The sequence below is a fragment of the Ranitomeya imitator genome, chromosome 2, assembly GCF_032444005.1.
Source record: "Ranitomeya imitator isolate aRanImi1 chromosome 2, aRanImi1.pri, whole genome shotgun sequence".
NCBI classification, from domain to species: domain Eukaryota; kingdom Metazoa; phylum Chordata; class Amphibia; order Anura; family Dendrobatidae; genus Ranitomeya; species Ranitomeya imitator.
In genome coordinates, this window is record NC_091283.1 from 461,484,939 (window position 1) to 461,511,044 (window position 26,106).

Below are 26,106 nucleotides of genomic sequence, written 5' to 3' on the forward strand. Positions count from 1 at the left end.
ATTCTTCAGATGGGCACAGAATGCTCTATAACAAAATGTTAAGTGCGCATAGGCTACCATCATCCTCTGCAACGCAGGTTCAGTTCACACAGGACGGAACGATGATCTTTTCTGCAAACCAAATTTCATGCGCCTAACGATCAGCTGATTGGCAGCCTGTTTAGACTGAATGATTATCGTGAAACAAGCATTTCTAGGATTGCCTGTTAACAATACTTTGTCAGTGAAAATGCACCTGAACACCATTTACTTTTTCATGGGGGTGCGAAAACCTGGTATCTTGAGACAAGTTTGATATCATGAGGCACCCTCTCTTCTGTGTATGTCACTGTAAACACATGCTCCTGCCAAAATTTGCATTGTCGCATGTCCCATACACCCATATAATATATATGTCTCATGATGGAAAACCGCCTCAGTAGAGGCGGACACAGACAGTAGATGGCCGCTGAGCAGGAACTGTATATGGGACCCTCTATGTCCCATAATAAAACACCTAATTATTTATCTCCAACAATCCAAAAGTAATTGAGACCTAGGAAGTTTATTAGCTTATACCCTTTCATGCAATCTGATAGTAGGAAACTACCTTTAAGATGGTAGTGGAACCCCTAAGCTATTTGACCTTTAACAATCGTATGTCTGCCACTGTTGTACAGGCCGCTGAAAAGTCCAACGGACCTTTATAAATCATGCTATCATATTAAAGGGGATGTCTATGAGGAGACAACCCCTATAAGCAATGGTGGAAGACTCAGTATTCACTCAGTTTCCGGCTCCCACTGGCCTCGCTCCATACACTGGTATTGAGCCGAGACCACGCCCCATGTACTTACGCAGCCGGCTAGCGTGCTTGTCCGACTAGAAGGCACGGCCTCAATCCATACAATTGTATGGAGAGTGAGACTGCGCCCACTGGCTGGGGGTATGTAACTCATACTCATCCTACGGTATCAGGTCTGAAATTGGCGAATCCCTGCAGTACACATTGCGTGAGCTGGGGGATTCATAAATCTGCAGTCACACAGAGTGGCTGCAGACTTATGGGTTTTGACCAAACTACCCCTTTAAGGCCCTAATGTTGGCTGAACCCGAACATATTAAAGGGTTTAGCCAACACTCTAATGTGTATAAGGACACCGGCCAACATGCAATGGTTGAGGAAGATGTCAATTGGGCATGTTCAATTTCAGACTGCCAATCGTAGTGTTCTCCTGGAGATAATTTGACGGCCAAAGCCGGCCGATATCTCAGAGAAAGCAGGACCACTTGACTCCTGTGTATTGGAGAGACTGCCGAGATGGCTGTTGGCCAAACGATTGGTGGAAGCATTGCTTAGCCAACAGTCGTCTAATGTGTACGGAGTCCACTGGGCAACTCAGGAATCTTCCACTGGACATTATTGTTCCTTGTACTTCTTAGTGTAGGTATAAAGGTTTCTACACAGTTTACCAGGGGACGTGCATCAAGGCTTCTGTGCCAGTTTTCTGGCATCAACAAAAGTTTTTGTGGTTAGCTATGAAAATGATGTTTTAGTCAGATTTATAAACTACGGCTTCCCTTAAAATGTCGAGAAAAAAACGTTTCAAACTCATTTCAGTAAGGGAGTGGCGTAAAAAGTGAAGTCATATTTCTAAACAGAAATGTAAATTTTTAAGATGCGCCAAATTTGTCACACATTGATCGATATTTTGATAAATTTCGTACAAATTACAGTAACCCAGCTGCAAGGAAATGTGAATTTTAAAAGTCTCTTCATGGTAACTTCAGTCGCTAAGACTTATGTTATTTCAAATAAAAAATTTTTTTTAAAAAATGGGCATTTCACGCACAAATTTTTTTCGGCTTCTGTACTGTAACTGAAGTGGGTTTCAATCCTCATTAGCTCCAATTTGTGTCACTCAGACGGAGGAAAATAAAGCCTCCACTGGACTGTGTCGTGGGATAAAATAGCTTATCTGCAGACAGGAACCCATCAGATTACACAGTTCGTTATGTATTGTGCCAAATGCACTAAAACGGACGATATGACACAGCTAAATACACACAGTTCTCTGTGATATACTTGTGGCACCATACCATGAAATATGCTCGTTCCAAGATGGCGCTCTGAGGAGACAGGATGCGGATTTATAAGATTGGCTTCAGTGAAGTGACTACAAGCTTGCCTTAGTTCCTGAAACTTGGCAGAGAGTATGAGGGCTAACACCACCATGATGTTATCAGCCTGGGCTGGGCAGTTACATCCAGGCTCGGACTGGCCTAGAGGATAACAGGAGAGTCCTCCGGTGGGCCCCTGTGCAGGAATGGGTCACCACCCTCTTATATGAGCAATACTTGGCACAATATACTTGATTCATCATATACAGATAAAGGCATCGTCTTATTCATTTAACATTCAACCCATTTTATTGCTGTGGGAATTTGTGATTGAGGATAAACTCATATTTGCATGTAGCTGAAAAGTCGGTCCCTGGAGTTGGTTACTGATGGGCCCTTGGCACCACAGTCTAACACATGGCCACACAAGAAAACACCACACATTTTATTGGAAGAAAATTGGCCGTGATGTTTATTTTGGGTAACTTAAAACCAAACAGAATAATACCAAATAAAATACTCAGATAAATGTCCAAATACTCCAAAGACCAATAAAACCAATCCACCCATAGACTGGGAGATTTTCCCACAAATAAACAAATCCCGACAAGGCAAAAATAAATAAAGGGAGGGAGGATGGGATCTTCTTTTCTTCTCAGGTACCTCGGAATGGTTTAAAAAAGCCAAGACAGGGCTTTATATATCTTCAAAAGGGACTCCAAGCACACTAACCACCAATGAAAAACCGCTAAAAAGGCGCCAATCAAAACTGGTAAAAAAACGCTCATGGGATGATCACAGGTATCATCTTGACCTTCACTTGACCTCAAGGTGACAGAAAAGCTGAGTAAAACAAAAACCATGAAGGTTCTTCACGGTCGGAGTTGCCACGAGACCCCCATTTATTTCTTTATTTTTTACGGTGGGGGGGGGCTGCCATTTCAAGGATTTGCAATCCACATTTTCCAGTCATATGGCCACATTGCTCTAAACATACAGTGCATACAGGTAATTACGTGGACGTGACAAACAATAATCCAAGGTGACATATAAAGCACTGACATATTACCTCACATTGAATGAATTTGACGTTTCACACTGTCAGGCTTCTTTTCCACTTGTGAGAAAAAATACGGTCCGATTTATGGAACGAAAAAACGGATGTAACGTATGCGATTCTCATGCGAGTGTCACGCGAGTGTCATGCGATTTTTTTATCGCAACATCCGTATGACACCCGTATTGCTGTCCGATTTTAACGCACCGCTGTCCTTTGAAAAGCCGGTAATTCAGCGCAGTGTACAGTAAAATCACACTGACAGGTTAGATTAGAGTAGATATATATACATAGAATAGGTATATATACATATATATATATGTCAGGGAGACACCTATATATATTTATATTTAATGCAGCGCTAGATAGCTTAAAAGCCGGTAATTCAATTGCCAGCTTTTCCTATCTCCTTCACAAACCCGACATGATATGAGACATGGTTTACATACAGTAAACCATCTCATATCCCCTTTTTTTGCATATTCCACACTACTAATGTTAGTAGTGTGTATGTGCAAAATTTGGGCGCTCTAGCTATTAAATTTAAGGGTTAAATCACGGAAAAAATTGGCGTGGGCTCCCGCGCAATTTTCTCCGCCAGAGTGGGAAAGCCAGTGACTGAGGGCAGATAATAATAGCCTGGAGATGGTCCATGGTTATTGGCCCCCCCTGGCTAAAAACATCTGCCCCCAGCCACCCCAGAAAAGGCACATCTGGAAGATGCGCCTATTCTGGCACTTGGCCACTCTCTTCCCATTCCCGTGTAGCGTTGGGATATGGGGTAATTAAGGGTTAATGTCACCTTGCTATTGTAAGGTGACATTAAGCCAGATTAATAATGGAGAGGCATCAATTATGACACCTATCCATTATTAATCCAATTGTATGAAATGGTTAAAAAACACACACACATTATTACAAAGTCTTTTAATGAAATAAAGACACAGGTTGTTGTAATATTTTATTAGACTCTTAATCCACCTGAAGACCCTTGCTCTGTAACAAAGGAAAAATAAAAAAACAACAATATCCCATACCTTCCGATGATCTGTCACGTCCCACGATGTAAATCCATCTGAAGGGGTTAAATAATTTTACACCCAGGAGCTCTGCTAATGCAGCTGTGCTCGTGGCTGTAAAACCCCAGCGAATGAATGGAATGTAGGTCAATGACCTGTAGTTACCTTCATTCGCGGTGATGCGCCCTCTGCTGGATGTCCTCATATGAACTCAAGCCTGGGAACTTTTCTGAATATTTTCCCACGCTCGAGTTCATATGAGGACATCCAGCAGAGGGCGCATCACCGCGACTGAAGGTAACTACAGGTCATTGACCTATATTCCATTCATTCGCTGGGGTTTTACAGCCACGAGCACAGCTGCATTAGCAGGCTCCTGGGTGTAAAATGATTTAACCGCTTCAGTTGGATTTACATTGTGGGACGTGACAGATCATCGGAAGGTATGGGATATTGTTGTTTTTTTATTTTTCCTTTGTTACAGAGCGAGGGTCTTCAGCTGGATTAAGAGTCTAATAAAATATTACAACAACCTGTGTATTTATTTCATTAAAAGACTTTGTAATAATGTGTGTGTGTTTTTTTTAACCATTTCATACAATTGTATTAATAATGGATAGGTGTCATAATTGACGCCTCTCCATTATTGATCTGGCTTAATGTCACCTTACAATAGCAAGGTGACATTAACCCTTAATTACCCCATATCCCACCGCTACACGGGAATGGGAAGAGAGTGGCCAAGTGCCAGAATAGGCGCATCTTCCAGATGTGCCTTTTCTGGGGTGGCTGGGGGAAGATGTTTTTAGACGGGGGGGGGCAATAACCATGGACCCTCTCCAGGCTATTAATATCTGCCCTCAGTCACTGGCTTTACCACTCTGGCGGAGAAAATTGCGCGGGAGCCCACGCCACGTTTTTCCGCGATTTAACCCTTAAATATAATAGCTAGAGCGCCCAAATTTTGCACATACACACTACTAACATTAGTAGTGTGGAATATGCAAAAAAAGGGGACATGAGATGGTTTACTGTATGTAAACCATGTCTCATATCATGTCGGGTTTAGGAAGGAGATAGCAAAAGCCGGCAATTGAATTACCGGCTTTTAAGCTATCTAGCGCTGCATTAAATATAAATATATATATATATAGGTGTCTCCCTGACATATATATATGTATATATACCTATTCTATGTGTTTATATTATTATTATTATTATTATACATTTTTATAGCGCCATTTATTCCATGGCGCTTTACATGTGAATATGGGGCAAATATAGACAAATACATTAAACATGAGCAGATAACAAGGCACACGAGTACATAAGGAGGGAGGACCCTGCCCGCGAGGGCTCACAGTTTGCAGGGGGTGGGTGAGGATACACTAGGAGAGGGTAGGGCAGGTTGCGCGGCTGTGTAGAGTATATCTACTCTAATCTAAGCTGTCAGTGTGATTTTACTGTACACCGCGCTGAATTGCCGGCTTTTCAAAGGACACCGGTGCGTAAAAATCAGACAGCACTCGCATGGTGCGAGTGCTGTGCGTTTTTTTTCTCGCACCCATTGGCTTGCATTGGCGAGTCTCATCCGAGAATCGCAGCAATACGCAGCATGCTGTGATTTTTTTCTCAGTCCGATTTGGGCTGAGAAAAAAATCGCAAATGGAATGTCACCTATTGAATAACATTGGTCCGAGTGCAATCCGATTTTTTATCGGATTGCACTCATCCGTTTTCCTCGCAAGTGGAAAAGAGGCCTCATTGTGAGGATTTAACACTTTGATCCTAGAACTGATTTTTTACTATTGAACAGTCTATATGACAGATGTCAATCTTACCATTAGGGCAGGTGCAGACGAGAGTATTTTCAGTCCGAGTGCGATCCAACAAAACATCGGAACTCACCCGGACCATTGTTTTGCTATGAAGCTGAGCAAATGTTGGAGGAAGTCAATGAGTGCGTGGGACACCTGACTGCAATCAAATAACATCTGAGTGCAGTCCAATTTACACGGCCTCACAGAATGGAGAAGATGGAGAACTGTTTCTCTCCTTTTCCTCCTCATCCTGGAGATTTGGATCACACTCTGATCACACACTGATCACACACTGATCACACACTGATCACACTCTGATCACACACTGACCACACACTGACCACACACTGACCACACACTGACCACACACTGATCACACTCTCATCACATTAAGGGATGACCTTATCACTCATGCGATCAGCTGCAGGAGCCCAGATGATACACATAGCAGGAATGCAGATAAAAATGTGGTTAAGGGCTTACTCAAATGAGCATGCTATCCAATGTTTTTGGTGAGTTTTTAATGTTGTGTATTTTTGTAGTGTCTTACAGTTCCAGCAAAGTGGATGGATTTATAGAAATCTCATGCTCACTGTGCTTCTTTCCTAGTCAGCGCAAGCTGATTTGTGGTGCTTGTTTCTAATCCCCTGCATGTTAAATTTCTCTTACGAGTACACCGAGTTTTATGTGCGGAATTTCCTCATAGCCTTAAATTAGATGCGGAAAATCCACAGGTAAAAAATGTATGTTTTTTAGTGTGTTACCAAAGCGGAAATGTAACAAACACACTATAATCTGCACACAAGTATGTCAAATAAGTTTTGTCAAAGCCAAATACAAGGAAGTACAAAAAACAAAGCAGCTTTATTTAAACTCTTAACCCCAGGAGCTTTTTTTCGGTTTTGCGTTTTCGCTTTTCGCTCCCCTCCTTCCCAGAGCCATAACTTTTTTATTTTTCCTTCAATATGGCCATGTGAGGGCTTATTTTTTGTGGGATGAGTTGTACGTTTGAACGACACCATTGGTTCTACCATGTCGTGTACTTGAAATCGGGAAAAAAAATTCCATGTGCGGTGAAATTGCAAAAAAAGTGCAATCCCACACTTGCTTTTTGTTTGGCTTTTTTGCTAGGTTCACTAAATGCTAAAACTGACCTACCATTATGATTCTCCAGGTCATTACAAGTTTATAGACACCAAACATGTCTAGGTTATCTACTATATAATTGTCTAAGGGTTACTTGCATCTGCCTGTCTGTCTGTCTGTCTCGGAAAACCCGCATCGCTGATCGGTCGCGGCCGCCAGGCTGCAACCAATCAGTGACGAGCACAGTCCGGATAAGAATTAGTCCCTCCCTACTCCCCACAGTCAGTGCCCCCTCCATACTCCCCTCCAGTCAGCGCTCACACAGGGTTAATGGCAGCGTTAACGGACCGCGTTATGCCGCGATGTAACGCAGTCCGTTAACGCTGTTATTAACCCTGTGTTACCAACTTTTTACTATTGATGCTGCCTATGCAGCATCAATAGTAAAAAGATCTAATGTTAAAAATAATAAAAAAATTAAAAAATAGTTATATACTCACCCTCTGGTGGCCCCCCGGATCCAGAACAGGCTTTTCCTGCTCCTCGCGACTCTCCGGTGACCGCTCCATGCATTGCGATCTCGCGAGATGATGACGTGCGGTCTCGTGAGACCGCTACGTCATCATCTCGCGAGACCGCTATGCACTCTTGGGACTGGAGCGTCGCGAGGAGCATCAGTAAACGCCTCGACTGGATCCGGGGGCCGTCGGAAGGTGAGTATATAACTATTTTTTATTTGAATTCTTTTTTTTTAACAGGGATATGATGCCCACATTGCTATATACTACGTCGGCTGTGCAATATACTGTACTGCGTGGCTGTGCAAAATACTACATGGGCTGTGCAATATACTACGTGGCTGTGCTATATACTGTGGGGCTGTGCTATATATTACGTGGGCTGTGCAATATACTGCGTGGCTATGCAATATACTATGTGGGCTGTGCAAAATACTATGTGGGCTGTGCAATATACTACGTGGCTGTGCTACATACTGCGTGGCTGTGCTATATACTACGTGGGCTGTGCAATATACTACGTGGCTGTGCTATATACTGCGTGGTTGTGCTATATACTACGTGGGCTGTGCAATATACTGTGTTGCTGTGCTATATACTATGTGGGCTGTGCAATATACTGCGTGGTGGTGTTATATAATACGTAGGCTGTGCAATAAACTACGTAGCTGTGCAATATACTACGTGGGCTGTGCAATATACTACGTGCACTGTGCAATATACTACGTGGGCTGTGCAATAAACTACGTAGCTGTGCTATATACTGCGTGGCTGTGCTATATACTACGTGGGCTGTGCAACATACTACGTAGCTGTGCAACAAACTACGTGGCTGTGCAATATACTACGTGGGCTGTGCAATATACTACGTGGGCTGTGCAATATACTACATGGGCTGTGCTATATACTACGTGGGCTGTGCTATATACTACGTGACCGGCCGCAGAACAATCAGCGACAGGCACAGTCCGGCCGCGAATTGCCGCGGGATTTGAACCACGCTTCGCTAATTGGTCGCGCCCGGCTGGCCGATTCCTGTGTATTCAATGTATTATTCGAAAATCTTCATAAATAAACTACATACATATTCTAGAATACCCGATGCATTAGAATCGGGCTACCATCTAGTTTTTTATATAAGTGGTGAAAAAAAAATTCAAACTTTGCTTAAAATAAAAAGAAAAAAAAATGTGTAATTTTCCGTTACCCGTAGCGTGTCCATTTTTTGTGATCTAGGGTCAGGTGATGGCTTATTTTTTGCGTGCTGAACTGATGTTTTTAATGATACCATGTGGGTGCAGATAAGTTCTTTTGATCGCCCGTTATTGCATTTTAATGCAATGTTGCGGCAACCAAAAAAAACGTAATTCTGGCATTTTTTATTTTTTCTCGCTACGCTGTTTAGCGATCGGTTTAATCCTTTTTTTTTTTTAATGATAGATCGGGCGATTCTGAATGCGGCAATACCAAATATGTGTAGGTTTGATTTTTTTATTGTTTTATTTTGAATGGGGCGAAAGGAGGGTGATTTGAACTTTTCCACAGCCAGACTCCCATAGAGAAGGCAGACATGGTTTATTACCTACCATCTCTGCCACGCCAATCACTGTATAAACAGCAAAAAAATAACCAAAGTCACTTGTACTGTACTAAAGGGGAAATATGTGACACAGCGCTTTAATGGCGTCAGTGATATCAAACCAGGGAATTTTCCTCCAGCACACTACGTGTTGTGAGTGTTAAGTAAAGTTGCATAATGGGCTGGATTTAGTGGACCTTCATATAGCGGGAGAGAGAAGGTCCACCATATCTCCACATGCAGAGCCGACAGGACCTGTGTAATGTCATAATCATGTGGTCAGTAACATGATGGAAAGAGTCACATGGTCTTGGGTTTAAGTAACTGGGCTCTAGAGGCAGTCTTTGGTCAGCAAGAGGATTCTCCAGTGGTTTTGTGTCTTGTGGAAGAAAGACTGAGCCTGTGTTGCTCCAGAGCGAGATGTTACCTGCATAAGTATGGACTTTTGTTGCAGCGCTTTTCTTTATTGTTTTCCTGTTTTAGCCGGAAAGGCTAGGTTTATTTTTCCCCTCTTGTTGGTTTATGCTGCATAATAACAAACCAAGGATTTATAGAGACGGTGTTCCTATTTTCTACCTCAATATACCACCACGTGAGTTGAACTACCACAAGATATATATCAAGTAGTTATTTTTTATATTTAATATAATTTTTTAATTGTTTTTACCCTTTGTTCATTATGTTTTGAAGAGGCACCTCAACATGATAACTGTATTTAAATGGCAAAATCGAAGCAAACTGAATTTCATTGTCGATCTTGAGCAAATCTGTCAATCTTAAATTTTACTAGATTAGTTTATCTGTCTTACAAAAATAGAAAACTAGCTATTAATAATAAAACCAATTGCGGACTCTACACTTCACAGACACCATTACAGACGACAGCCAGAGTACACACGCTGTGTACATACCATGTTCGGCCTCACAGCAAAAAGCCATTCTCACCTGCTTTGCTTATGGACTGTGGGAAGAAACGTACAGGTAATTGTGAACCACTTAACAAAACAGTTTACACCACACACATGAATGAGTTGCATACACCATGTAATACACGTACTCTGACTTCTGTGTTGTATCCTTTTATAATTAATTAAACTAATTAATGGTTATTATGTCCAAGAGTACACTGAAGTCCTCCTTAGCTATCCTCGAGAGGGTGAATGCAGCCTCCCACTAAAAGCAAAAGCTGAAATATGGAGCTGTGTATTGTGTGCGTAATTGCCCGCAGTATTGCTCCCTTGGGTGGGAGAGGCCATACATACTACTGTACATTGAGGAAGGGGTTAAGCACGGCGCATATGGGGCAGTTTGGTAAGCATTAGTGAGTCCTGTGTTAATTAAAGTACTGATTGCATTGCATTTTGCAAAGGTAAAAAAACCTCAATCTGCAGTTCTTGTATGCACTGAAATAGATAGATAGATATATAGATAGATAGATAGATATGGATAGATAGATAGATAGATAGATAGATAGATAGATAGATGGATAGATAGATATGGATAGATAGATATAGATAGATAGATAGATAGATAGATAGATATGGGATAGATAGATAGATAGATATGGGATAGATAGATAGATAGATATGGGATAGATAGATAGATAGATAGATAGATAGATAGATAGATAGATAGATAGATAATTAGATAGATAGATAGATAGATATGAGATAGATAATAGATAGATAGATAGATAGATAGATAGATAGATAGATAGATAGATAGATATGGGATAGATAGATAGATAGATAGATATGGGATAGATAGATAGATAGATATGGGATAGATAGATAGATAGATAGATAGATAGATAGATAATTAGATAGATAGATAGATAGATAGATAGATAGATATGAGATAGATAATAGATAGATAGATAGATAGATAGATAGATATGGGATAGATAGATAGATAGATAGATAGATAGATAGATAGATAGATAGATAGATAGATAGATAGATAGATGTGATACAATGGCTAAAACGACTGTAAAGCTAATTTACACATAAGATGAAATGAACATAAGCTACTGACTCCAATACAACAGTGCCCCTAGTGGTCACATTAGAAAAAATCTCCTATATACACTATTTAGCAAGACACTTTTTTTATGCAACTATTAGTTTTATTACTTCAGACTCTTTGTTGTATGGGGAGAAAAAGATAGCAATGATAACAAAGAAGATGACCAACACCATCAAGACAGGTCAATCGCAGACCAACAGGAAGCCTGGTGGTGGTCCAAACGGAAGAGAAGGCACACAACCTGTCCACACTCAATATTACCCAATCTGTGGCAACTCAGATGCTTTTGCATATTACATAAACTAAGCCATGACTTCTTGAATAACGTGTATAGCTTTATTCATACATGCAATAATTTGATCAAATTTATGATAGGAAAATCCAAAAATAATGCAACCCTTTAAGTGGACCTATGGATTCTGAAAAAAATATAAAAAGTGACCGAGGGCGTATTTTCTCATATGCATGTCATTAGCAAATCAGATTATTTGCTTCAATATTACAGGTTTTACTTTCACCAGAGTGAGTGCCGAATCTGGGGCCATACTCATCTCTGAGAGATACCAACTATAGGTGGGGAGCTAAATATATAAAGCACTCACACGGTAAAGTAGAGCGATGAGCCCGTTTTGCTGTTTTGTCCAGCTGCTGGTCCATACAATACAATGCTAAAACCAATTGACTTATTTTCTCTTACATTCAAAATACAAGTAAGGTAAAATTTTTCACCAATGCATCCCAATGGTCTGCAAATCAATGAACTGCAAATCAGGTGAAAATGTTCATCTCCATCCGGGAGCCAGAACTTTACTTCCTACAGAATAATATTATTTATTGGCAATGTGTATTCTGCAGAGCAGATATGGGACAATGACACAGCTGCTTGTAAAGGGTAATTTACCAAAAAGGAGGACATAGCTGCTTCTAAAATACTACTATACTAAAAGAGGAAATAGCTATTGTAAAAAGTTAATGGGGAACATAACTGTTTCTAAGGGATTGATCTGGGTCTCTGACTACAGATACACAGAGCGCACAACAGACACATTAAAGAGAGGCAGAGATAGGTTTTACCTCTATTGTTTTTATTTTCCTAATGCTCCAAAATATACAGGAATTCATCTTACATTGCTTCTTATATTACTACATCCAGTAGCACCCATGAATACATACTGATCCACCCACCTACAGTAGTAGCTCCCACTTCAAAGGCGGGAAGACTTACAAAGCTGTGAAGATAGTGAAACAATGGAGAACCCAAATTCAGTCATCTCCCCTTAAACAGCTTGAGCTTTTTTTTTTTTTTTTTACCAGATTAGAGATGACCCTTTTTACTTTTTCTAATGATCTCTATATATTTGAGAAAACATTATCTTAGTCTTCTTTTTTTCTTCATGAAGGAGGTAATGGGTCCTCTCAAAGCCAATATGCTGCTTTCTCTTTACTATTTAATCCAGGCCTAGGTAATTCTTCTCTTTTCCTTTTGGTCTATGAAATCACATGATTAAAAGCAGACTAGCTGGTTCCGGCTAAGCTCTACGTAGAAACAGGAAGTCTCTTTTCCCTGCATGAGTCATCTTTAGAACTACAATCCTACAGCACTGCAAAGTCCCTGACAGAGGGAGGAGGGAGCAGCTGGGTCAGGAGATGAAGAGAGGACTGATAAATGCATGGACAAGAGACTTCCTGTTTCTACATAGGGAAAGAACAAAATCAACTAACTTAACAGGATGAACAAAAACTCTACTAATCGTCTGTCACAGAAAGTAACTCAATCAACAAGTGAGAAAATAAAAGGGAAGACAAATCTCTAATGAGAAATTAACAAAAGAAAATCTTATTACAATACTATTAGACTTCACTACAGCGCCCCAATTCACCCATGTCTACACATCTCTACTCCGAAGGAGAAAAAACAACTTCCTGGCCATAATTACAATGTCATCTCTCTGAGAATTTTGTCTTGTACACATGACACTTTAATTTTGTTTTAAATCCGTCGAGGTAAAAGCCTCTCGCTGAACTGGAACACCGGCTGCGGAGAGAATCTGCAAGTCTGCAGTAATCCAAGTGTTCCCATTAAATCATAGATGAACCATACTGCAGAGCGCCGGTCACTGGCTTAGCATTATGGGAAAAGTGTCTCTGCATCTCAGCCTGTCTATCCCCTAGATAGGGGACAGATAGACAGATAGATAGATAGATGAATAGATAGATAATATCGAAAATAGATAGATAGAATGATAGATATGGGATAGATAATAGAATTGATAGAAAGATATGGGATAGATGATAGATATGGGATAGAACGATAGATATTTGATAGAAAGATAAGGGATAGATGATAGATACGGGATAGATAATAGATAGATAGACAGATATGAGATAGATAGATAGATATGAGATAGAGATGAGATAGATAGATAGATAGATAGATAGATAGATAGATAGATAGAGAATAAATAGATAGATATGGGATTGATAGATAGATAGATAGATTGATAGATGATAATGATATAGATACACCAACAGACAGACAGTGGACATTTAGTAAGCTAATCCAAATAAAAATAGAGTAAAAACCATTAAGGGTACTGTATGTTCCCATGTAACATAAACGCAGCAGATTAACCTTCATCCGGCTGAGTAGGTACAATTGTAACTATTCCGTTTTAAAATTGCAATAACTTTTTTTTTCGAAAAGCCGTAGAGGGCTAAAATTTCGTGACATCTCTGCAATTCTGGTACAGAATATATTGGCTAAATTTCAATAAAATATATATGAAGGTACAATTGTACCTCTGCAGCCTGTTAACGTTGTAAAATGATGCAGCCTGACGAAGGTTAAAATCCATTGTTTTTAAAGTGCTACCATTGAGCACTAGAATGTAAGAACTCTCATGCACAGGCTGCAGACATATTTGCAGTGTACATTCCCCGGCGCCGTGTATTTTAAATCCCCAGCATGACAACTTATCTGGCGGATGTCAGAGATTATCTTTCTCCCATGGCATTGCAGAGTTTGCTGGCACCATTTTCCCTCCAATATTCCCAGCCGTATTTAGCGCTCCATTTTTGGCTGCGGCATTGCGCCTCAGAGATGGAGCATAGGACCTTCCTCTCCATGTGGGGGCCAGGCCTGCAGCTCACTAATCCACAGGGCATTACAGTATAGTAAAATGAAGGAGACTTTACCCATACACACTGCGGAAATGAAAGACAAATCTAAGGCAGATTTATTCCGTGTATCTGAAGTCATTCCGAGACAAAAGACTGCAGCTAATGTGCTAGGTGTGAATTTACCCTAAGCACCACTGACATAAGAACCACCCCCTGCCTTAAAGGGGTTCGCCACTTTCTCTTGTTAGAGCAGCTTTCTTCAAAAGCTATTCATTAATTCTTTCTAAAAATGGCGGCTGGTGGAGGAGCATGTGACCAAATCTGCTCCAATAGAAAAGCTGCTTTCTCATGTGAGATGTTATCCACATGAGGAGGCTGATGGAGAAGTCTGGTCACTGTTCCTCCACCAGCCTCCATTGTATGGACAGACATGCTGGTCAGTGTGTGAGGAAAGCTGCACGAACAAGAAAAAATGGTCAACCCCTTTAAGTCTCCATGGTGTCACCATTACCATATGTAACTATGGGATGAGCCCTGCGTTTCACCTTCCCTAGTTGAGCACTGCGTGTAGATAATGGGTCTCCATTAACACCTTAGCACGGCCATGGAGTCTTGCGGGCAGAAAAATAATGCTTACAGATTAGTCTATTAAAAAACTGAACTCAGCATGCCGGTCTTCCGAGAATTCGTCCATTTGCTAAAACATATGTTCAGTCTTTCTCTCAGTAGACAATGAAAAAAAAAAACCCTCATCCCATTAATCCTCCGAGCTGATCCTTGTGCTTTATGTCATGACATCACACATCAGCATCAAGTGTCGCTCACTGATACATGGATGAATAATGCCGAGTCTACTGACTTACATATAGCAAACACATGCGGAGGGTAAAAAATGTATCTAAAACATGCAAACACATAGGGCCGCACTCATCAATCATGTGTTGAGACCTGTATCACACAAAAAAGAGCTGTCCTCATTCAGAGATACACCATTTGTAATATTCACCCATACATATTGCTTAAAGTTGTGATTCCACATTGAAACAAGATAAAGGGAATCTTTCACCAGATTTTTTACACCTAACCTGAGAGCAGCATGATGTAGGGATGGAGAACCTGATTCCAGTGATGTGTCACTTACTGGGCTGCTTTCTGTAGTTTTGATAAAATCACTGTTTTATCAATAGAGGACTAGTAAACCTACTGCCCGGTAGTCCTCCATATTCATGAGCTCTGTATAACCCCGCCCCCAGCACTGATTGACAGCTTTCTACCTATACACTGAAAGCGGCCAATCAGCGGTGGGTTATACAGAGCTCAGCATTAAGAGAGCAGATAAAACAAGGATTTTTATCAAAATTGCAGCAAGCAGCCCAGTAAGGGTTACATCGCTGGAATCAAGGCCTCTATTCCCACATCATGCTGCTCTCAGATGGGGTAACAAAAACCTGGTGACAGATTTTATTTAAAGGGGATGTCCACCCCCAATGAAATCTTTGCAAAGGGCCGCAGCTTACCGAATCTTATGTAGTGTACACAAGGCTAGGATTCGGCTCCACTTGCCAGTTCTAATGGACAACCCGTGACCTCAAGTATGCGGTTAACATGCTTGTGGTCACGTCCACTACACGCTGGTTAAGATTCGGCAAGCTGCAGTGATTGCCAAAGATTTCACCAGGGATGGACATCCCCTTTAATTATTTTCATGTGCATTGCCGCCCTTGCAATAAAGATATAAAATGCTGGCGCACAATGGAAGATTGCGAACTGTTCCTACACAAAATACATTCTTCCAGGGAAAATAAAGGCGTGAGGTGTGAATCAGCCATAATAAATCCATCCCATAAATTGCCTCCTGGTGACAAGATTTAGGGTATTAACCTCTCGCCTACCTTTTAGAAGCCTCTGCCCCTCTTTGATGCTTGGTGATACGAGGGCCGTGTATCCCTCCTCAGAGAAGCCTGGTGTACAGCTGTGCTGCGCGGTTAGATTCCCAGCGTATGCCTGCAGCCAGAAAATCAGAGCAATGCGTTAGCACGGGGAACACAAAAAGTCATACCTGCACATAAAAAAATATACATTTCCAGGAAAATGTTCCCATGTATAAAGTTCATCCATAACCTGCATAGTTTGTGTACAAGCGCCGAGCGCTCAACCAGCAGCAGAAGTGACTGCACACAGCAATAATAACCGTATCCTGCGTTCTGAATAATCACAGAATATAAATGCATAGAAGATATGAACAGTTGCCGTACTGAGAATTGCATTTTCTACTTAGAATGGAAGCTGGGCTTTGTGAAGGTCTGTCTGTGCAGAATATATGCATCGCACTATATATTAAATATACCTAGAATAATAACCAGTGCATGAAGAGCATGATGTATTGCCAGCTTATTCAGGGGCACAGATTTATAATATATACTCACATATGAAGAAGCACTGTCATGCCGATATGTTACTGTAGTAAGCCTAGGGAGGGCTCTTAAAGGAACTGTCCACTCAGGATCACTCCTATGTGTGATATTAAGGCACATGGACATTGTAGATGGGGGCTCCTTATGTAAAGAGCAGTTAAGGTACATGCACTTTGTAGATGGGAGCTCCTTATGTAAAGAGCAGTTAGGGTACATGGACATTGTAGATGGGGGTCTCCTTATGTAAAGAGCAGTTAGGGTACATGGACATTGTAGATGGGGGCTCCTTATGTAAAGAGCAGTTAGGGTACATGGACATTGTAGATGGGGTCTCCTTATGTAAAGAGCAGTTAGGGTACATGGACATTGTAGATGGGGGCTCCTTATGTAAAGAGCAGTTAGGGTACATGGACATTGTAGATGGGGTCTCCTTATGTAAAGAGCAGTTAGGGTACATGGACATTGTAGATGGGGTCTCCTTATGTAGAGAGCAGTTAGGGTACATGGACATTGTAGATGGGGTCTCCTTATGTAAAGAGCAGTTAGGGTACATGGACATTCTAGATGGGGTCTCCTTATGTAGAGAGCAGTTAGGGTACATGGACATTGTAGATGGGGTCTCCTTATGTAAAGAGCAGTTAGGGTACATGGACATTGTAGATGGGGGCTCCTTATGTAAAGAGCAGTTAGGGTACATGGACATTCTAGATGGGGTCTCCTTATGTAAAGAGCAGTTAGGGTACATGGACATTGTAGATGGGGTCTCCTTATGTAAAGAGCAGTTAGAGTACATGGACATTGTAGATGGGGTCTCCTTATGTAGAGAGCAGTTGGGGTACATGGACATTGTAGATGGGGTCTCCTTATGTAAAGAGCAGTTAGGGTACATGGACATTGTAGATGGGGTCTCCTTATGTAAAGAGCAGTTAGGGTACATGGACATTGTAGATGGGGGCTCCTTATGTAAAGAGCAGTTAGGGTACATGGACATTCTAGATGGGGTCTCCTTATGTAAAGAGCAGTTCGGGTACATGGACATTGTAGATGGGGTCTCCTTATGTAAAGAGCAGTTAGGGTACATGGACATTGTAGATGGGGGTCTCCTTATGTAATGAGCAGTTAGGGTACATGGACATTGTAGATGGGGGCTCCTTATGTAAAGAGCAGTTAGGGTACATGGACATTGTAGATGGGGGCTCCTTATGTAAAGAGCAGTTAGGGTACATGGACATTGTAGATGGGGTCTCCTTATGTAATGAGCAGTTAGGGTACATGGACATTGTAGATGGGGGCTCCTTATGTAAAGAGCAGTTAGGGTACATGGACAATGTAGATTGGGGCTCCATATGTAAAGAGCAGTTAGGGTACATGGACATTGTAGATGGGGTCTCCTTATGTAAAGAGCAGTTAGGGTACATGGACATTGTAGATGGGGGCTCCTTATGTAAAGAGCAGTTAGGGTACATGGACATTGTAGATGGGGTCTCCTTATGTAGAGAGCAGTTAGGGTACATGGACATTGTAGATGGGGTCTCCTTATGTAAAGAGCAGTTAGGGTACATGGACATTGTAGATGGGGGTCTCCTTATGTAATGAGCAGTTAGGGTACATGGACATTGTAGATGGGGGCTCCTTATGTAAAGAGCAGTTAGGGTACATGGACATTGTAGATGGGGGCTCCTTATGTAAAGAGCAGTTAGGGTACATGGACATTGTAGATGGGGTCTCCTTATGTAATGAGCAGTTAGGGTACATGGACATTGTAGATGGGGGCTCCTTATGTAAAGAGCAGTTAGGGTACATGGACAATGTAGATTGGGGCTCCATATGTAAAGAGCAGTTAGGGTACATGGACATTGTAGATGGGGGCTCCTTATGTAAAGAGCAGTTAGGGTACATGGACATTGTAGATGGGGTCTCCTTAGGTAGAGAGCAGTTAGGGTACATGGACATTGTAGATGGGGGCTCCTTATGTAAAGAGCAGTTAGGGTACATGGACATTGTAGATGGGGGCTCCTTATGTAAAGAGCAGTTAGGGTACATGGACATTGTAGATGGGGTCTCCTTAGGTAGAGAGCAGTTAGGGTACATGGACATTGTAGATGGGGGCTCCTTATGTAAAGAGCAGTTAGGGTACATGGACATTGTAGATGGGGGCTCCTTATGTAAAGAGCAGTTAGGGTACATGGACATTGTAGATGGGGGCTCCTTATGTAAAGAGCAGTTAGGGTACATGGACATTGTAGATGGGGTCGCCTTATGTAAAGAGCAGTTAAGGTACATGGACATTGTAGATGGGGGCTCCTTATGTAAAGAGCAGTTAGGGCACATGGACATTGTAGATGGGGTCTCCTTAGGTAGAGAGCAGTTAGGGAACATGGACATTGTAGATGGGGTCTCCTTATGTAAAGAGCAGTTGGGGTACATGGACATTGTAGATGGGGTCTCCTTAGGTAGAGAGCAGTTAGGGTACATGGACATTGTAGATGGGGGCTCCTTATGTAAAGAGCAGTTAGGGTACATGGACATTGTAGATGGGGGCTCCTTATGTAAAGAGCAGTTTGGGTACATGGACATTGTAGATGGGGGCTCCTTATGTAAAGAGCAGTTAGGGTACATGGACATTGTAGATGGGGGCTCCTTATGTAAAGAGCAATTGGGGTACATGGACATTGTAGATGGGGGCTCCTTATGTAAAGAGCAGTTAGGGTACATGGACATTGTAGATGGGGGCTCCTTATGTAAAGAGCAGTTAGGGTACATGGACATTGTAGATGGGGGCTCCTTATGTAAAGAGCAGTTAGGGTACATGGACATTGTAGATGGGGGCTCCTTATGTAAAGAGCAGTTGGGATACATGGACATTGTAGATGGGGTCTCCTTATGTAAAGAGCAGTTAGGGTACATGGGCATTGTAGATGGGGGCACCTTAGGTAGAGAGCAGTTAGGGTACATGGACATTGTAGATGGGGTCTCCTTATGTAAAGAGCAGTTAGGGTACATGGACATTGTAGATGGGGTCTCCTTATGTAAAGAGCAGTTAAGGTACATGGACATTGTAGATGGGGGCTCCTTATGTAAAGAGCAGTTAGGGCACATGGACATTGTAGATGGGGTCTCCTTAGGTAGAGAGCAGTTAGGGAACATGGACATTGTAGATGGGGTCTCCTTATGTAAAGAGCAGTTAGGGTACATGGACATTGTAGATGGGGGCTCCTTATGTAAAGAGCAGTTAGGGTACATGGACATTGTAGATGGGGGCTCCTTATGTAAAGAGCAGTTAGGGTACATGGACATTGTAGATGGGGGCTCCTTATGTAAAGAGCAGTTGGGGTACATGGACATTGTAGATGGGGGCTCCTTATGTAAAGAGCAGTTGGGGTACATGGACATTGTAGATGGGGGCTCCTTATGTAAAGAGCAGTTGGGGTACATGGACATTGTAGATGGGGGCTCCTTATGTAAAGAGCAGTTAGGGTACATGGACATTGTAGATGGGGGCTCCTTATGTAAAGAGCAGTTGGGGTACATGGACATTGTAGATGGGGTCTCCTTATGTAAAGAGCAGTTAGGGTACATGGGCATTGTAGATGGGGGCACCTTAGGTAGAGAGCAGTTAGGGTACATGGACATTGTAGATGGGGTCTCCTTATGTAAAGAGCAGTTAGGGTACATGGACATTGTAGATGGGGTCTCCTTATGTAAAGAGCAGTTAAGGTACATGGACATTGTAGATGGGGGCTCCTTATGTAAAGAGCAGTTAGGGCACATGGACATTGTAGATGGGGTCTCCTTAGGTAGAGAGCAGTTAGGGAACATGGACATTGTAGATGGGGTCTCCTTATGTAAAGAGCAGTTAGGGTACATGGACATTGTAGATGGGGTCTCCTTATGTAGAGAGCAGTTAGGGTACATGGACATTGTAGATGGGGGCTCCTTATGTAAAGAGCAGTTAGGGTACATGGACATTGTAGATGGGGGCTCCTTATGTAAAGAGCAGTTAGGGTACATGGACATTGTAGATGGGGTCTCCTTATGTAATGAGCAGTTAGGGTACATGGACATTGTAGATGGGGGCTCCTTATGTAAAGAGCAGTTAGGGTACATGGACAATGTAGATTGGGGCTCCATATGTAAAGAGCAGTTAGGGTACATGGACATTGTAGATGGGGTCTCCTTATGTAAAGAGCAGTTAGGGTACATGGACATTGTAGATGGGGGCTCCTTATGTAAAGAGCAGTTAGGGTACATGGACATTGTAGATGGGGTCTCCTTATGTAGAGAGCAGTTAGGGTACATGGACATTGTAGATGGGGTCTCCTTATGTAAAGAGCAGTTAGGGTACATGGACATTGTAGATGGGGGTCTCCTTATGTAATGAGCAGTTAGGGTACATGGACATTGTAGATGGGGGCTCCTTATGTAAAGAGCAGTTAGGGTACATGGACATTGTAGATGGGGGCTCCTTATGTAAAGAGCAGTTAGGGTACATGGACATTGTAGATGGGGTCTCCTTAGGTAGAGAGCAGTTAGGGTACATGGACATTGTAGATGGGGGCTCCTTATGTAAAGAGCAGTTAGGGTACATGGACATTGTAGATGGGGGCTCCTTATGTAAAGAGCAGTTAGGGTACATGGACATTGTAGATGGGGTCTCCTTAGGTAGAGAGCAGTTAGGGTACATGGACATTGTAGATGGGGGCTCCTTATGTAAAGAGCAGTTAGGGTACATGGACATTGTAGATGGGGGCTCCTTATGTAAAGAGCAGTTAGGGTACATGGACATTGTAGATGGGGGCTCCTTATGTAAAGAGCAGTTAGGGTACATGGACATTGTAGATGGGGTCTCCTTATGTAAAGAGCAGTTAAAGTACATGGACATTGTAGATGGGGGCTCCTTATGTAAAGAGCAGTTAGGGCACATGGACATTGTAGATGGGGTCTCCTTAGGTAGAGAGCAGTTAGGGAACATGGACATTGTAGATGGGGTCTCCTTATGTAAAGAGCAGTTGGGGTACATGGACATTGTAGATGGGGTCTCCTTAGGTAGAGAGCAGTTAGGGTACATGGACATTGTAGATGGGGGCTCCTTATGTAAAGAGCAGTTAGGGTACATGGACATTGTAGATGGGGGCTCCTTATGTAAAGAGCAGTTTGGGTACATGGACATTGTAGATGGGGGCTCCTTATGTAAAGAGCAGTTAGGGTACATGGACATTGTAGATGGGGGCTCCTTATGTAAAGAGCAATTGGGGTACATGGACATTGTAGATGGGGGCTCCTTATGTAAAGAGCAGTTAGGGTACATGGACATTGTAGATGGGGGCTCCTTATGTAAAGAGCAGTTAGGGTACATGGACATTGTAGATGGGGGCTCCTTATGTAAAGAGCAGTTAGGGTACATGGACATTGTAGATGGGGGCTCCTTATGTAAAGAGCAGTTGGGATACATGGACATTGTAGATGGGGTCTCCTTATGTAAAGAGCAGTTAGGGTACATGGGCATTGTAGATGGGGGCACCTTAGGTAGAGAGCAGTTAGGGTACATGGACATTGTAGATGGGGTCTCCTTATGTAAAGAGCAGTTAGGGTACATGGACATTGTAGATGGGGTCTCCTTATGTAAAGAGCAGTTAAGGTACATGGACATTGTAGATGGGGGCTCCTTATGTAAAGAGCAGTTAGGGCACATGGACATTGTAGATGGGGTCTCCTTAGGTAGAGAGCAGTTAGGGAACATGGACATTGTAGATGGGGTCTCCTTATGTAAAGAGCAGTTAGGGTACATGGACATTGTAGATGGGGGCTCCTTATGTAAAGAGCAGTTAGGGTACATGGACATTGTAGATGGGGGCTCCTTATGTAAAGAGCAGTTAGGGTACATGGACATTGTAGATGGGGGCTCCTTATGTAAAGAGCAGTTGGGGTACATGGACATTGTAGATGGGGGCTCCTTATGTAAAGAGCAGTTGGGGTACATGGACATTGTAGATGGGGGCTCCTTATGTAAAGAGCAGTTGGGGTACATGGACATTGTAGATGGGGGCTCCTTATGTAAAGAGCAGTTAGGGTACATGGACATTGTAGATGGGGGCTCCTTATGTAAAGAGCAGTTGGGGTACATGGACATTGTAGATGGGGTCTCCTTATGTAAAGAGCAGTTAGGGTACATGGGCATTGTAGATGGGGGCACCTTAGGTAGAGAGCAGTTAGGGTACATGGACATTGTAGATGGGGTCTCCTTATGTAAAGAGCAGTTCGGGTACATGGACATTGTAGATGGGGTCTCCTTATGTAAAGAGCAGTTAAGGTACATGGACATTGTAGATGGGGGCTCCTTATGTAAAGAGCAGTTAGTGTACATGGACATTGTAGATGGGGTCTCCTTATGTAAAGAGCAGTTAGGGTACATGGACATTGTAGATGGGGTCTCCTTAGGTAGAGAGCAGTTAGGGAACATGGACATTGTAGATGGGGTCTCCTTATGTAAAGAGCAGTTAGGGTACATGGACATTGTAGATGGGGGCTCCTTATGTAAAGAGCAGTTAGGGTACATGGACATTGTAGATGGGGTCTCCTTAGGTAGAGAGCAGTTAGGGAACATGGACATTGTAGATGGGGTCTCCTTATGTAAAGAGCAGTTAGGGTACATGGACATTGTAGATGGGGGCTCCTTATGTAAAGAGCAGTTAGGGTACATGGACATTGTAGATGGGGTCTCCTTAGGTAGAGAGCAGTTAGGGAACATGGACATTGTAGATGGGGTCTCCTTATGTAAAGAGCAGTTAGGGTACATGGACATTGTAGATGGGGGCTCCTTATGTAAAGAGCAGTTAGGGTACATGGACATTGTAGATGGGGGTCTCCTTATGTAAAGAGCAGTTAGGGTACATGGACATTGTAGATGGGGTCTCCTTATGTAAAGAGCAGTTCGGGTACATGGACATTGTAGATGGGGTCTCCTTATGTAAAGAGCAGTTCGGGTACATGGACATTGTAGATGGGGGCTCCTTATGTAAAGAGCAGTTAGTGTACATGGACATTGTAGATGGGGTCTCCTTATGTAAAGAGCAGTTAGGGTACATGGACATTGTAGATGGGGTCTCCTTAGGTAGAGAGCAGTTAGGGAACATGGACATTGTAGATGGGGTCTCCTTATGTAAAGAGCAGTTAGGGTACATGGACATTGTAGATGGGGGCTCCTTATGTAAAGAGCAGTTGGGGTACATGGACATTGTAGATGGGGTCTCCTTATGTAGAGAGCAGTTGGGGTACATGGACATTGTAGATGGGGTCTCCTTATGTAAAGAGCAGTTAGGGTACATGGACATTGTAGATGGGGTCTCCTTATGTAAAGAGCAGTTAGGGTACATGGACATTGTAGATGGGGGCTCCTTATGTAAAGAGCAGTTAGGGTACATGGACATTCTAGATGGGGTCTCCTTATGTAAAGAGCAGTTCGGGTACATGGACATTGTAGATGGGGTCTCCTTATGTAAAGAGCAGTTAGGGTACATGGACATTGTAGATGGGGGTCTCCTTATGTAATGAGCAGTTAGGGTACATGGACATTGTAGATGGGGGCTCCTTATGTAAAGAGCAGTTAGGGTACATGGACATTGTAGATGGGGGCTCCTTATGTAAAGAGCAGTTAGGGTACATGGACATTGTAGATGGGGTCTCCTTATGTAATGAGCAGTTAGGGTACATGGACATTGTAGATGGGGGCTCCTTATGTAAAGAGCAGTTAGGGTACATGGACAATGTAGATTGGGGCTCCATATGTAAAGAGCAGTTAGGGTACATGGACATTGTAGATGGGGTCTCCTTATGTAAAGAGCAGTTAGGGTACATGGACATTGTAGATGGGGGCTCCTTATGTAAAGAGCAGTTAGGGTACATGGACATTGTAGATGGGGTCTCCTTATGTAGAGAGCAGTTAGGGTACATGGACATTGTAGATGGGGTCTCCTTATGTAAAGAGCAGTTAGGGTACATGGACATTGTAGATGGGGGTCTCCTTATGTAATGAGCAGTTAGGGTACATGGACATTGTAGATGGGGGCTCCTTATGTAAAGAGCAGTTAGGGTACATGGACATTGTAGATGGGGGCTCCTTATGTAAAGAGCAGTTAGGGTACATGGACATTGTAGATGGGGTCTCCTTATGTAATGAGCAGTTAGGGTACATGGACATTGTAGATGGGGGCTCCTTATGTAAAGAGCAGTTAGGGTACATGGACAATGTAGATTGGGGCTCCATATGTAAAGAGCAGTTAGGGTACATGGACATTGTAGATGGGGGCTCCTTATGTAAAGAGCAGTTAGGGTACATGGACATTGTAGATGGGGTCTCCTTAGGTAGAGAGCAGTTAGGGTACATGGACATTGTAGATGGGGGCTCCTTATGTAAAGAGCAGTTAGGGTACATGGACATTGTAGATGGGGGCTCCTTATGTAAAGAGCAGTTAGGGTACATGGACATTGTAGATGGGGTCTCCTTAGGTAGAGAGCAGTTAGGGTACATGGACATTGTAGATGGGGGCTCCTTATGTAAAGAGCAGTTAGGGTACATGGACATTGTAGATGGGGGCTCCTTATGTAAAGAGCAGTTAGGGTACATGGACATTGTAGATGGGGGCTCCTTATGTAAAGAGCAGTTAGGGTACATGGACATTGTAGATGGGGTCGCCTTATGTAAAGAGCAGTTAAGGTACATGGACATTGTAGATGGGGGCTCCTTATGTAAAGAGCAGTTAGGGCACATGGACATTGTAGATGGGGTCTCCTTAGGTAGAGAGCAGTTAGGGAACATGGACATTGTAGATGGGGTCTCCTTATGTAAAGAGCAGTTGGGGTACATGGACATTGTAGATGGGGTCTCCTTAGGTAGAGAGCAGTTAGGGTACATGGACATTGTAGATGGGGGCTCCTTATGTAAAGAGCAGTTAGGGTACATGGACATTGTAGATGGGGGCTCCTTATGTAAAGAGCAGTTTGGGTACATGGACATTGTAGATGGGGGCTCCTTATGTAAAGAGCAGTTAGGGTACATGGACATTGTAGATGGGGGCTCCTTATGTAAAGAGCAATTGGGGTACATGGACATTGTAGATGGGGGCTCCTTATGTAAAGAGCAGTTAGGGTACATGGACATTGTAGATGGGGGCTCCTTATGTAAAGAGCAGTTAGGGTACATGGACATTGTAGATGGGGGCTCCTTATGTAAAGAGCAGTTAGGGTACATGGACATTGTAGATGGGGGCTCCTTATGTAAAGAGCAGTTGGGATACATGGACATTGTAGATGGGGTCTCCTTATGTAAAGAGCAGTTAGGGTACATGGGCATTGTAGATGGGGGCACCTTA

At 42.6% G+C, this 26,106-nt stretch overlaps 1 protein-coding gene across 1 annotated transcript in view; it reads right to left on the reverse strand.

Moving 5' to 3' along the window:
• The window catches only part of CDH4 (cadherin 4), a 1,112,924-nt gene that overhangs the window by 1,074,483 nt on the left and 12,335 nt on the right, over nt 1–26,106 (reverse strand). The window contains exon 2 of the mRNA XM_069751205.1: nt 16,217–16,328. Coding sequence (XP_069607306.1) covers nt 16,217–16,328 — 112 coding nt within the window. The remainder of the gene's footprint in view (nt 1–16,216; nt 16,329–26,106) is intronic.